Here is a 15,235-nt window from a genome sequence, read left to right as displayed (position 1 = left end):
GTGAGGTTATTCCTTCACTTTTAAATTGCTGATTAGGTAAGACAGTAAGGGTAATGGAAATAAGGGAAATAACTTCAGCAGAGAAAATTGATTAAATATCCTAGTTTTAACACATTTTGCTATAGATCTCTGCTTCTCGGCGTATGTTACTTTCATAATAAATATCTTCAAAAACAACAGTATGGTTTGAAAAGCAATTTGTTCCAAGCTATAGGTCATAGCCACATATATTCACACGTGGAAAGTTAGATACTATTAGCCTGATGTAGCCTTTACATTAGCACAGATAAACAAACCCAAAAGGCACAAGTAACTTTTTTTAACTTAAATAAAATTCTTCAAATGTAATGTAGGTGACATATCCTTCAAAGGGACATCATGACATTTTTTGGCATGTTAACAATGTTATCTTAACACATTACTTTGTTTTGATGAAGAATCATCTCCACAATATTAAACATGTTTTTAAATCTATGAAATTTAAATTTACATGGTAACTTTCAGAAAAGGAGTAGCTTGAAGGTACAATTTAGACTCCAGTATTAATGACACCATGATAGGTGGTAGAAGTACTGCTACAACAGCCAGAAGTCCAAAGCGGTTTATTCAATAAAGAAAAAGTTGGCAGGAGAGTTGTGGTTCCAACTCCTTGACTTCCCCATACATTATAAAGGTCGATCTTCAATAAGCTTTTGCTGCAGGAACAGTTTCCCTGACCCTGTCCAATGCATGGTTAATTATGAAGGCTGGCTCAGCCCTTCTTACTGCATAAACCTACCAGTGTTGGGCCTCATAATGAATTGTGAAATGAGGGAGTTGAACATCCTTTTAGTGAATAGACCCAAAAGTCTCGGACAAGACTGTAAAACCCCTGGTTATAATCCTACAATAAACGTTTACTTTTTATGTACTATATTGATCAGCCCTACTCAACACATCCCCATGAAGTTTCACTTGACACTAAAGCAGGAATTCCAGATGAGTTTACCTATTAAAATTGTAATGTTTTCTACAAAAAAAAAAAAAAAAGATTCAAGTAACCAAAAAGGTAATTTCATTGAACTATAAAGATAATTTTCCTACTTTTGCAACATAGGTTGTATGTGTATTAGTGGCTGATGCCACAGCCAATTCTGAGGAAGATGTGATCCTACTAAATCTTCAGATAGGAAATGACAACACATCCGGTAAATACCCTGCAGGGGAAAGAAGCTTGCTTCTCCTATCCTAGATATGGAACCAGCAAGCAAAATCACTTCCTATAGTCCCTAGTGTGCAAAGTACAAACTTGGTCTCAATTTGATGATCTCACTAAACCTTTACTGGTATTATCAGTGATTTAAAATGCAAGCTAAATTCAAAATAGATATGATGGATTCTATCCTGCGACTGCTAGCAAAAAAAAAAAAAGTTTCTACCAACTGATTCAATGGGGTTTACAGACTACATGTAAAACATCAATGGATACATTTTCACACATACATTTTAAAATATACTACAAACAAAAATACATGACTTAGGAAATGTAAATAACAATAAAAAGCTAAAATAAGCACAATATTATTAGCCACAAAAGAAAAAAAACTATTAATACAGACAAGAAAATAAACATTAGCAAACTTAAAATGTACTCATACAGCTGGCTGTAATGAGCTTCAGCTGTGGCAACAGCATGCAATAACATCATAGAAACACAGAATTTGACAGCAGATAAAAAAAAACCACTCGGCCCGTCTAGTCTGTCTATTTTTCCTGATTTAAGTCCTGAATCAGTCCTTGGTCTTGTCTGAGATTCAGGATAGCTATAAGCCTATCTCACACATGATTAAATTCCCTCACTGTATTACCCTTTACTACTTCTGCTGTTCTATTTATCTACCACCCTCTCGGTGAGGTAAAGCCTTCAATTATTAGTTTGCTTTCGATGATACTAGGTGTGCAGTGGTTTAGATGTGGAATACACACACACTGGGCTGGAGTTATAAGATCCGCTTGCATAGGCCAGTTATGCGAGTCTATTTTAGACAGGTCATTGAATTGAGCAAGTGATTTGGGGAAAGCATAAAAATATGTAAAATATAAAATAATGATTGCAAAGACATTGTCTAGAATGAAATCTGGAAGAGGTGAATGACAGCCTTGGTGTCTATAGTCTGTATAGTAGATTTGCATCCAATGCTCGGCGGTAAAGGTAAAGACAGTTTTGAAATACTTGCATGTTATATCAGTTTCAGTTGATCCAAAACAATCAGTTCTCAAATAAATATGTAAGGCACAAATATTTTATTTAATGGGTATTTATAGATCCAAGGTAGGCGACTCAATAGCAGCTGGGTATGACTAGGGGTCTATTATACGACTGCATTAGCGTGTCACTCTAGAGTTTAAGGTGTTCCTGACATGTTTACACCAGGCGATCCCAGTAAGCGCATACTTTGACAGTAAAACCCCTGCTCCCACTGCCTTGATGTCTTTACACACGAAAAATAATTTTAGAGAAATAGCTTTCGCTCGTCAGTGTGGGAACCAGCGAAGGGGGTATATATCAGGAAATCAAATAAATAGCTTACAAACAAAAGTGAATCCATGACTCACAGTTTATTCTCTGCCATCTGACTGGGGATAAATGTTAGCTCTTACTTAGCTTTAGTACTCATTTGGAAAGCTGATATTGGCTATTGACAGCATTGTGATGGCCAGTTACCAATCATTGTGAATATGGCATTTGGCAAGTCTAGGTACGACATGATGGCGAGTGACCATTTCAATATATACACAAGGTATCAGATCAGATTATGAACCCCGATACTATCTTGGTGATTGGTGATCACAAGGTGGCCCTGGTACCTTGAGTCCAGAGGTCGCCTGGTGATGTAAGTGCTGCAGACGGCTGGATATGCACATCGGCATGCAATGGTTTTATGCTCACACAAAAAACGTTTTAAAACGGCTGGGCTTATCCAGCCGCTGGTCATACGCTGCAGCACCCGTTGCGCTGCAGGTCATTGGCTGAGCGTGGGGCGCCAATGCCAAGCGGCTCACAGGGCATTTGCCAGGTGTGCTAAATGGGCAGTCTGGGCCTGCTTAAAAACAATATTCAACTTGCATATGTAAGAGGTACACCCCAGCCACAATCTGCCTTTTAAAGCATGTGATAGCCGAATGTTACATTATATTTAAGACATTTAGTTTCCAAACACACATTCAGGCACTCATCCAAGCGTTTTTTCCTGCACCCTGGCTCCTTTGTTTGGCTGAACGCATGCTTTGCTCAGTAATCACCTCTAGCACTGGCCTGTGTGAGCTTTCCAGGGGTTCTCCCCAACACCACGCACACTCAGAAAGTGCTCTCACTGATTTCAATGAGAGGGCTTTCTTGCCAGTGCTACTAGCAACCACAAATGGCGCGAAGCACAGAGCGCTGGGGGGGTACTTTACGCAGCTCCTGAGCTTCATTGTTTTTTTCTACGCAGATAAAGAATGCACATTAAAGTACTTTCTAAGTATTTTAATAAGCATTTATTGTTGGAGCAGCAGACTGTCCCTTTAACTTTTATCAACACAGTTACTGACCATGATTTATTTATGGTGGTTACATGGCATTTTGCATGTAACTTTCAATAAAGAATATTATTGATTTTTTTTTTTTACACAATTCTACCGTTCATATGTTTAGTCGGACACACATCCATAACCCATTCGGAGATTATTATTGCGAACGTACAATGAATTTTACGGCCGATCGCTAAAAAAGAAAACAGCAACATATGGATTACCTCCGGATTCTGATGTTGTGATATACTGGACATTTTTAACGATATTATTTCCATTTGGCGTAAGTTAGCCAAAGGCGATAAAGTGTCGTAAATAAGCATTTCCCTGTTTTCATCGTATCTAGGATCAGTATATTTCAAAAATGATAATAATTGATGGATATCACAGCCACCCATTAGCATCATGAATGTTGTGCATCAGTTCCCCTTACACAAGACGCCCTCGTCACGAGAACATTACACTTAAACAATGACATGACGTCACTTACCTTCTCGATTAAGCCTCATAACCTCCCTGCTTTTTGCGCCCTCTTTTCCAGTCTCTTCTAAATCTACATCTAGGGAAGAAAGCAAACCCAAAGTCAGGACATGCATTTCAGTGAACGTAAACAGCAGAGTACATGCGATGTCCGACGCAAGTGTCATATAAGGAAGGCAAAGTGCCCGGGCGCGATAAGAAAGGGATAGGTGACAGGCTTCACACACAGTTTATTTCACATACAATGGATTTATGAAAATACACAGGCGTGCATCAGGGAGTCCCAGTGGATAAAACAGCACAGACAGCACTAAAGGATGGGCCTCTCTCATAGACACACACTAAATCCACACACTCTCTCTCAGTCTGGATGTGCTGTCTCTCCCTCTTCCTGGAGGTCTTCCCTTGTATGTGGTGACTGCCTTCAGGTCTATTTCTACATTGGGTAGCACAGGGGACACCAAGGGACACTCTCTCACTTTTATTTTACATAGATCAATCTAGATGGCTGGGGCAAAGCAGGGTGTGCGGGCTCAATGCTCGCTTTTAGGGCATACGGGCAGGCGGGCAGGGCAGTGTTCTTACTGTCGGAGCAGTGTATTTTGGCGGCGTCGATCCAGGAGGACCACGGTTTGCCCAGGAACGCCTCCGGACTGGGCACTTTGCGATCCAGTGTCGCCATTGCTCTTCCTTCTTGTTGCTTTTCCTTTCCTTCGGAAGCGGAGCGACACGGGATTCGAGGCTCGGTGACGTCATCTTCGGAACGTTCCGACATCGAGCTGAGCGAAGGGGTGGGGGAAGCCGAGCGGCAGCCTGTGATCCTCCTTGCTCATGCTTTGGCCGCCTGTGGGGAGGCTATGACACCGGGCGACCAGAGGGGGCGCGACTTCTCATTCATAGTAAAGTGGGCCGATCTGATGAAGGTTGACTACGCTGAGACATAACAAACTCTATAATCGGAGGTGGCGCCACCGTTTAAGCGGATGAAGCGGTTACGGAGGTTCGCCGTCAAGGAAGTGTCGCCACTGTTACCCTCTTTAAATGAAATGCTCCTTTCGATCAAAGGACTGCATTACGTACAATGTACACCGTGTATTCGCTCCTAAGAACCATACGTTAATTTTACATTTTAGCAGTCCAATATTTATAGAGGAAGCTGTACAGTGACGTTAAGTTTAACGACAGAGGTGGTAATATTCAGACCCTAGGGGGCAAGTCCTGCCAGTGGCCTGGAAATAATAAAGCCAGTACACATCTGGTGGAGAAAATGCTCCCTAGATACTATAACCCCCGGTCAAAACACATTTACTGCAAGGGCAAAACCTTTAAAAAATACAGAAGGATCCAGTCAGCAGGGAAATGTCATATGACATTTATATTTAAATTATATCAGCCCAGGGTCCTTTGCCCACCTTGCCAGCCCCCCATAGTTAATAAAATTTCAAGACATCAGAGGCTTCTATTTCAGACATGATGTGCCTATGAAAACCTAGAGCCAATCTTGGCTTACCTTCAGACACATACAAGGGACATTCAAAAAGTTTCCACACTTTTTTTTTTAACTCTATTTCAAAACAAATTACATAAAACACAAATGACATCACTTTTCTACATAGTCACCTTCCTTTGAGGTTGTCATGAATCAGGGCATAGGCAGATCCAACACTCGTATCCAGCATTCCTGCAACCTCTTCAACTGTTATTCTTCTGTTTTCGCGAATCAGTTCCGGGATTTCTTCATTTCTCGTGGTCGTGGCTGTAGCTGGACATCCGGAGCGCTCTGCATCCGTTACACCGGTACGGCCATTTTTAAACTTGGGGTGAAGAAGGCAACTATATGAGAGAGAACTTTATGCCCATACTGAGCTCACATGCAAAGATGAAATTGTGCTCCTGGCACACCTACAGCCCACAAAAAGCATATGGCAGAACGTTGTTCCTCTATGGTGCAATTTATAAGTTTGACAGCCATTTTTACCCCAGGGTGAAAAATGTTATACTAAACCACTAGGGCAGCCAGCTTGCCAGACAGAACTAGTCACATGACACGCTAAGACGCGACCAATGACTATTCCTCCCGCCTTCACCGTTTCTAATGAAAATATAAAACTTTTTGAACGTCCCTCGTGTATATATACATACACACATATACAGCTATTTTTAAGTAAAATTCTAAATTGTTAGCTCATCTGACGGTATAATTTCATTTTTACAATAAAATGTAACTTATAAACTATTACTAGGGAAAGCAATAGAATTAACTGTATTTTCAGAGATGGCGGCAGTCACAGCATTTAATTATGAATTCAAACTCTGTTTTACGTTGCAATGTGTGGATATGTACAGTATCAACGACCAAACTATACTGCAAAGATTCGATTTTGTTGAGTCAAATCGCTTCTGCCAATTTGAATTCTATTTGTAGTCTTCAGAGGTTCAAGAATTTCGAACCTTGCAGGCTGCTGCCTCACGCCATTGATCAATAGAAAGGTTGATTCATTACAATAAATAATTTGCTATTATCATTGTTTGGCTGTTGTTTTTTATATATAAAATGATTAATGGATGAGGCTCTTTCATTATTCTGAAGAAATTGTATTCCGTATGTATGCTGATTATTTTCAAAAACAATTCTGAAGTGTTGATATGGCTCCAATAGACCAGGGCATTATACCAGCTATATTGATTTTCAATTAAAAAATAATAATAATAATGTATTATTTTCTTTATTTTCTAATATTGGTAGATTTGATTTGAGATTTGCAGGGCCCTAAATTTTAATGCCTTTTTGTCACCAGTTACTTGGCTCCACAAGCAAACTCACAGAATTCTTCCACACCAGTTTTGTCAAACCATGTCTCTATAGACCTTGCATTGTGCACAGGTGTGCAGTCATGCTGAGACAAGAAAGAGCAAAGTTGTAGCATTAACTTATACTAGAACTAAGGGGCTTAGCTCAAACCCTAAAAACCAGCCCCGGACCATTTTTCCTCCTCCTCTAAAGTTTGCAGTAGGCACTATGAATTAAATTTGGTAGTGTTCTCCTGGCATCCTTCCGACCCAGATTCATCCTTCAGATTTCCAGATAGCGACGTTTGATTCATCACTCTAGAGAACACGTTTGCACTGCTCCAGAGTCCAGTGGTGGTGTGCTTTACACCACTCCAGCCAGCGCTTGGCATTGCACATAGTGATCTTGGATTTGGCAGCAGTTGCTCAGCCATGGAAACCCATTTCATGGCGCTCTTAACACACAGCGCTTGTGCTGATGTTGCTTCCAGAGTCATTTTGGAACTCTGTAATAAGTGATGCTAAAGTATTTTTTTTACATACTGCATGCTTTTGTTTTTTGGGAATTTTTTACACATTAGCAAAGGGTGTGACAAAAACACCTGAACTCAATAATTAGGACGAGTGTCCACATTGTTTTGCTCATGTCGTTTATATAGTACTCTATGCAACTGGTCATACTGGTTTCTGAAAAAACATTCCAGCTATATAAAAATCGGCAGTGACGTATTCTGAGCCCTTATGTGTTTTGTGTATATTCTTAGGTGGACTTAATGAGATTTAACTTCCAGTTAAGATGTTAATGATTATTCTTTCCCTTTAGAAGAAACTGTTTTGCTCATGCAGGTTTTGTACAGGGGCTTGAGGGTGGATAGAACTTCAGAACAGGAAACTGCTAAATTTATCTCCTGTTCTCACAATATACTTAAAGTAAAATACTCCCTTGAAAATATTCTTGCTAACAGAATGTTAAAAGTGAAAGCTATAGTTAATAAATACACGAATGCTAAATTGAATTAAACTGAATTCTAAAAGCTATGAATGCTGCATTACATTTTCAATTAAGATATCCTTTGAGGTCTTTATTTCCACTTCTCAACATACACTTGGTTCATTGAAGTCATTGGTCCATTTATTTATTTACCTACCTACTTACTTACGTACCTACTTACTGTTAAAGACTCTCTCAAAGGCACAATACAAACAAATATGCAAGTCTCTCATAAAGCAGCAATTTTATGTGTAAAAAATCGAATTAAATAAATCTTACAGACATCAGTAGTCCATTTATTTGTCATCTAAAAATGATATGAGTGGACATTTGATATGAATATCAGCAACTTACAAGTACATAAAGGAATAACATTTGTGATCTGTTAATAACGGGAGGGATGGAAACCGCTGGCCTGAGGAACAATCATAAGACAGTGGCCCAAGAGGCACCCAGGCCTGTGCTTCTGTTTATTACTTCATTTTACATTTTTGTTTTTTGCTTACATTTATTTTTTCACAAAATTTACACACACATGTCACAGGTACACACACATATTACAACTATTTTATTCTAGTACATGGTACAGTTGAAGTATGAATCTATTTATACACTTGCTTACATTATTTTTTACACTGACATATACATACAAACTCATTTACACACATTCTCAAATATACACAATCACATACATATATTCACATATACACACCCACATACACTCATATATGCACACATGTATACAAACGCAAATACATCTTTGTGAATTTTGTTCTGCTGCTCCCTCATCTGCCTGCATCAGGGCACTGGGAAATTATGTCGTATGTCAGTGCTGGCACTTTGGGAGCACTGATGGAGAGGGCTTTGCTGTTTGCTGCACAGAGCAAACCAGAAGCTGACATCTTCTGGCTTAGGGGGCAAGTAAAGCTAATTGGCCCCATCAACCCCTTATCCCCCTCTGGTAATTCACATATGCACTGGCACATTTATTTACACACCCACACAAGCATACACACACACATACTCTAACACATACTCATGCTAATACACTCCCTCTCGTACACACTTACACATACACATTTATTCTCTCACATACTCATTCATGCTTACACAAACACTTATACATTAACTCTCACACTAACATACATACATACATTCCTTCTACCTCCCTTACCTCACACTGCAGCCACACCGTTAATGGCTTGGGGAGACGGGAACGCAGTTGGGTAATTTAATCCAATGTTTTGTGACACCGCTGCATGCCCGGCTCCTTGGGCCGGTCCAAAATCCTTCACAAAAGGACCCATCCGACCTGGACCAGCCCGAGGAACCCGAGGGTGGGGGTCTCGTGGAAGGGGATACAATGACTGTCAAGGGGCTGATGGGATGAGGGGAATGAGAACTGGGGATTCATCTTACTGCTCGAGACTGTCAATGATAGAGTAGTCTTTGAGCAAAGACCTGAGTTCAGACAGGGACCTGGTTTTTACTCAGGATCAGGTGGCTCCTAGCAAACCACAAGTGCTCTTAGCACAACATATTAGGTGCAAACTATTTTCATCTGTGTAGGTTCCTGGAAAGAGTATGTTTGAAAACTCCATGGAGTCTTTGAGTCTATTTTTCAGGGATCTCAACAAAGGCTGCTCAAAAGGACACTGTCAGAATAGATGTAGTAAAGTATCATCCACCACACTCTGGCCACTGCCTGAAACTGCACAGTCCCCTAGGATGCATAAATGTCCTTAGGGCAAGGCCTCCCTTAACCTCTTTACTTCCCTATGGACATACAGGTACGTCCATAAAATTGTCGATCTGGTGCCATTTAGGACTTACCTGTATAGCTTGACTTTTTTTGTAGCGGCAGGGACAAAAGGGGAAAAAAAAGAAACCCACAAAGTTTATATTTCTACAAAGCAGACATCCTGTGATATTTTAGTAGCATTTAGGCTCTTGTCATACATCCGTGTTGCTACTAATCTCCGCATATTATATTTGTGTGGGTTTTGTTTTAAAAAAAATTTCACTTTGGTTAGCATTTTTTGGTCAGGTTACAGAAATGCCCCACATGTATAGGTTTTGGAAACTACAAGTCTGCATCACATACTCACTCATTGCGGGAAAGCACACAACATAGGGCAGGGTAGGCATAATTAAAAAAGAGTTTTTGTGGACTACAACTTCCATCATGCTCATCATCAGCCTGGCTGAGGTTGATGTAAGCTGTAAGCTACAAAGGGTTATTGGCCTATTTATTTGTAAAAAAATTATATTTTTATAAATGTTTATAAAACGTATGTGTTGCAATATGTTGGTATTACTGTGGGCACAATGTATCCAATTTATCAAAATTTATGTTTATTTAGAATCACAATCAGTTGCCAGGGTTTTTTTCTCAAGGTATAGAGTTGCACCATGCTAGCCATAGAAAGAGAACAAGCACATTTTTAAAGATGATAGGTTTATTGGCTAACTGAGCTAGGTTGCAAGACTATCTACATCTCTTCTTCAGGCCTGGCCTCCCTGCTCCCTGTGGTGTTGTGCTGGGGCAGGTGCATGGCTCCCAGGCACCTAGTAACTGAAGCACCCAGCAGGGTCAAGTAATGCACGCCAGTGTAATAGTAGAGACACTGATGTAAAGGAGGCTGCTGCGACATTCTGCTGGGCCATCGCTGGGGGCTGCTCTTCTTCACGCTGAGTCCTAGATTCGGGACATGATGTAATTTCCCAGTTTTCAGATATAGTGTGTGAGGACCTTGGGGGAGCAGATGAGCTGTCACTGGGCTACTCCCTCCTGAGCCAACAAAGGTAGGTTGTATGAGTGTAAGGGTAAATAGCATGTAAGTCTGGGTAAGTATGAATGTTACTGTATGTGTAAATGTTAGCCCAGCGATACATCTGGCAGGGGGCCCCAGCATTTTTTGTTACGACACTGAGCAGAGAGGCAGCGAGCCACAGGACTAAATGAGGTAAGGGGGGGGTAGTGTGTGTTTGTATGTACGTATACTGTAATGTATGTTGTTGGGTAGTGTGTGCATGTATAGAAGAGTGTGGTGATAGCATGTGTGAGCAGAGCCGGCCTTAAGTGTTCCGGCGCCCTGTGCGGACTACTCCTGTGGCGCCCCCCCATCTCAAAAAGGGAAAGGAAAAAATCTTGTCACAAAACTCCCCTTTCTGACTATCTATCACCTCTGCCCCTTCTCACTGCCCCCCCTCTGCCCCTTCTCACTGTCCCCCTTCTGCCCCATCTAACCCCCTGCCCCTTCTAACTGCCTTCCCCCCATCCCCTCTCCCTACTCCTCATTATCCTTACTTACCTTGTTGAGTCCTGCTGTGGCCGCTTTGGATGTTAAATAAAGTTAAAACAACAAAAAAAACCAGACGGTTTAATTTAAGTCCAGGGCAGGGGCGCCGAGCGGTTGCTCGTGAAGCTTTCAGCACCGCTCGGCGCCCCTCACTCCCTGTGACTATGTCTCCGTGCCGGCGTTTACAGCTGAGCGCCGGAATATGACATCATATGCTGCTATGTTATGTTTTGCATATGAAAATTAAACTCTATGTTACCTTTTTTAATGTAAAAGCTTAATTGGAGTGAAGGGGAATATGTTAAATATCCAAAATTAGCTAGTCTAGTAGTATGTTGCATGCAATATTGTAAGGGGCATAAAGAGGGTTGTATACAAGGGGCTAGCCGATGGGACTGCAAAATGAGGTTTTGCCTAAGGTGGCAAAAATCCTTGCACTAGCCCTTGGGGGCCAAAGTTCAGTGATTTTTGATCTAATATTTCTATGAGTCACCGCACAAGGAAATTATTATTTAGATCACGCAATTTTTAGCATTGTTATATTAATTTATTAAAACTTAACTTTTGCTTAGAAAGCCATAGTTATCTTGTGGTATTAGTCAGACTGCTTAACCCCCACAAGGTATGATTTGGTAGCAGTGTGCACAGAAGCATGACATTTACTTAAAGACAGATGTTTCATGATGTCATGATAAAATCATCATGATAAAATCAGTCACCACAAAATCAGGACTTTGTGTATGCAAAGTATATAAGACCTCATATACACACACATAAACATATTTCCTATGAATTCCTACATATTGTTTTTTTTCATGACCTTCGTCATCATTACCTCTTCCCACCCCTGAATTCAGGATTTCACATGTGCTGTACACTTCCCTTTTTGTCAGATTTTCTCCCTTGTATGCAAATTTCAAAAGCTCTCTGAAAAACCACCTCTTTTAAAAAGCGTACAACCTTTCCTCATTACACAGAACAGCATCCTGTCTAAGCCATCCGAACGACCAACAACCTCTATGGCTTCTCCTGACTCGACCAACTCATCCCCATCCAAGCAGTCCTCTCATACTGTTTTACTTCCCCTCAACCTACTAGACTGAAAACTTGCAAGAGCAGGGCCTTTCTCCTTTTGTACCATTTTGCTATTGTTTGTGATTTTAAATTTAATCTACCGACCATACAGCTATACAGAATCTGCTGGCGCTGTATAAATAAACATAATGCATTGCTTTTAAGAGAACTCAGTAGAGTTTGTGGTGTTGTGTGCAAATTGTCAGGTTGTAATACATTTAAACTTCAATGCAACCACACAAGTATTTTGGGGGTTAATTAATATCCACAATTTTAGATGATGCATCTCTATGTTGAAGCTGACAAGCTGAGTATTTTGCAAGTAACACTTGTTGACTTTATGTGAAAGTTTGCATGGAAAGAAATTGGGTCAACATGACATTTAGAAAATAAAGCCCTCTTTTAAGACAAAAGAGTTGCATTTATATATTTATGCAGCTCGTCCTGAATACTTACATTTATCTCTAAAATAGAAATGCACCAATATTTAGATTTGCACATTGATTCCTGGTGTATTTCTTAACAAAAATAAACATTCAAAAACCTTTTTAAACCACTAGATGGAGATAATGACACATACTTACAATGTACTACTTTGTAACAAGTACCTGCCAAGCCAACTGATCGTTTCTTTCGCTATCCGCTGCTTATTTAAATTGTTAAATAAAGACATAACAGCCCGCTATCAAGCACATACTGTATCAAATTCATGTGGAATTTAGAATTTTGCTATTTCAGAGAAATACATTGTTTTCATGCTCAATATTACTTGAAACACAGCTGTTTACTATGGCAATTGAAAGATATCATTCACTGTGCAAATTGTTTTATGAATAAAGTTTTCTCAACTCAGATGAGTTGTGTTCAAGCATTTATTCTGTAGTTGACTGCTATTTTCAAGACTATATGATTCATCACGCTATGCAACCATATGGTTTATAGCTTTAGGTTAAATCACATGCCTGTATGCAACTTAAGTAAGTCAACAGTTACTCTTTTTTTTCACCACCAAACACATCTCATTGTTTCTAAATGCAGGTGTACACCTCTTATTGACCCATGTCTCCCAAAAAGCTCCACTTTTGACTTATCAGTCCACAGACTATTATCCCAAAAGTCTTGGGGTCATCAAGATGTTTTTTGACCCTTGTGGACCCTTGGATTTAATAACCAGTTGACCTTCCTGCAAGATTATTGGCATATCTGGTGATACCCCTGTACTGTGCATTAATGTCCTTTGCATCACCCAACATCTGTTAAGCAAAAGGTCTTGATAATCTTGGTAATTAATTTTTTCATTCAAAATATCAAGCTGTTCAGGCACTAAGCCAGCAAAGCAACCTTAAAGCATTATCCCCTCTCCACCATTGAGTTGGAATGAGGTTTTGATGTTGGTATGCTCTGCTCTTTTCTCCACGTGTCGTATTGTGTGTGCCTTCCAAACAGCTCACGTTTGGTTTAATCTCTAAACAGAATATTATGCAAGTAGTGCTGTGGAACATCTAGCTGCTCTTTTGTGAACTTCATACATGCACCCTCTTGGGTGTCCTTTCACAAACAATCTTCTACTTTAGTTTTACAAATTGTACACTGATCAACAGATATGTAAGCACGTTCCAGAGATTTCTGTAAGTCTTTAGCTGACACTATAGGATTCTCCATAACTTTCCAAAATGGTCTTGTAGTCATGTTTGCAGGCAGAGTAGCAACAGTGATGAATTTTTGCTATTTGTAGACAATTAGTCATAGTTGGGGCTGAGGAGCATCACAGCTTTTAGAGATATTTTTGTAATCCTTAACCGCTTTCTGCAAGTTAACAATTCATAATATTAGGTCCTCAGAGATCTTCTTTATTTGATGCATGGTGCATCAAGCAGTGCTTCTTCTGATTAACAAACTGAAACTTTGTGATTGCTATTTATATGGGAGGGCAACTCTGGCCAACACCTCCAATTTCATCCCATTGATTGGACTCCAGGTTAGTTGACTCCTGAATCCAATTAGCTTTTGAAGATGTCATTAGCCTAGGGGTTCACATATTGTTTCCACCCAGCACTGCCAATGTTTACAAGGTGTGTCCAATAATGACAAGATAACATATAATTGTATATTTTTTAGTTGAAGCATACTGTCTGTGTTTATTGTTGTTACTTGCAAAGGTGATTACAAATTACAGTCCCCATGCCACCGCTGCACCTAAAACACCCTGTCTGTGCCACTGATGCCTTTAAAACAACCCGCCTGTGCCACAGCTGCCCCTAAAACAACCTGCCTGTGCCACCTCTGCCTGAAGCAGCCTGGCTGTGCCACCTCTGCCCCTGAAGCAGCCTGCCTGTGCCGCAGCTGTCCCTAAAACAGCCTGCCTGTTGCACTGCAGGCCCTAAAAACAGCCTGCCTGTGCCACCTCTGCCCTGAAGCAGCCTGGTTGTGCCACCTCATCCCCTGAAGCAGCCTGGTTGTGCCACCTCTGCCCCTTTAAACAGCTTGCCTGTCCCATTTCTACCCCCCCAAACAGCCTGCCTGACCCATTTACACCCCTAAACACTTACTCACTTCATTCATTCACCCCCTTGCCTCTCTTGCAGATTTCACTGATCGGGGGGGCCGGCCGATCGTCACTGGCGCTCCGCAGACGTCTGTGTGGGGAAAGAGTTTACTCACACAGTGCACGGACGCCACAACAGTGAGCTGCAGGCCCCCATTAGGCAGCTGTCGGGCGAAGAGTGGCACCTGGGGCACACCGCCCCCTCGCCCCCTTTAGGTACGATACTGCTTTATACCCAAGGACCTGTCATTGTAGCATACGTTTACAATATTTATTAATGACTGATCAGTTTGCAACAGACTGGAGATCTATGTCAGACTTTGCAAATCCAGTACAAAATTGAAATGATGTCTATCATATGGAAATTTAAGCAAGGCCACAACCATATTCAAAACCAGGGAGGACCTAGGCATTTGAAGCCTTTAAAACGTATCCTTGTTCTCTTCCCTTTCCATATAAACATCAATTCAACAGTGTTTCATCAGCAGGGGACAGCCAGAG

The 15,235-nt window shown here is 40.7% G+C and overlaps 1 protein-coding gene across 2 annotated transcripts in view; it reads right to left on the bottom strand.

Moving 5' to 3' along the window:
- ATXN7L1 (ataxin 7 like 1) overlaps nucleotides 1-4,873 on the bottom strand; it is a 45,088-nt gene extending 40,215 nt beyond the window's left edge. For both annotated transcript variants that reach the window (XM_053464240.1, XM_053464241.1), the window contains exons 1-2: nucleotides 4,618-4,873; nucleotides 4,043-4,111 (exon numbers count right to left, since the gene is read on the bottom strand). In XM_053464240.1, coding sequence (XP_053320215.1) covers nucleotides 4,043-4,111; nucleotides 4,618-4,807 — 259 coding nt within the window. In that variant the 5' untranslated portion in view covers nucleotides 4,808-4,873. The remainder of the gene's footprint in view (nucleotides 1-4,042; nucleotides 4,112-4,617) is intronic.
- Nucleotides 4,874-15,235: the final 10,362 nt, after the last annotated feature.

The sequence above is a fragment of the Spea bombifrons genome, chromosome 4 (genome assembly GCF_027358695.1).
Source record: "Spea bombifrons isolate aSpeBom1 chromosome 4, aSpeBom1.2.pri, whole genome shotgun sequence".
Classification (NCBI taxonomy): Eukaryota; Metazoa; Chordata; class Amphibia; order Anura; family Pelobatidae; genus Spea; species Spea bombifrons.
The sequence above is the reverse complement of the archived record's forward strand: the minus strand, read 5'-3'. Positions and strand labels throughout refer to the sequence as shown.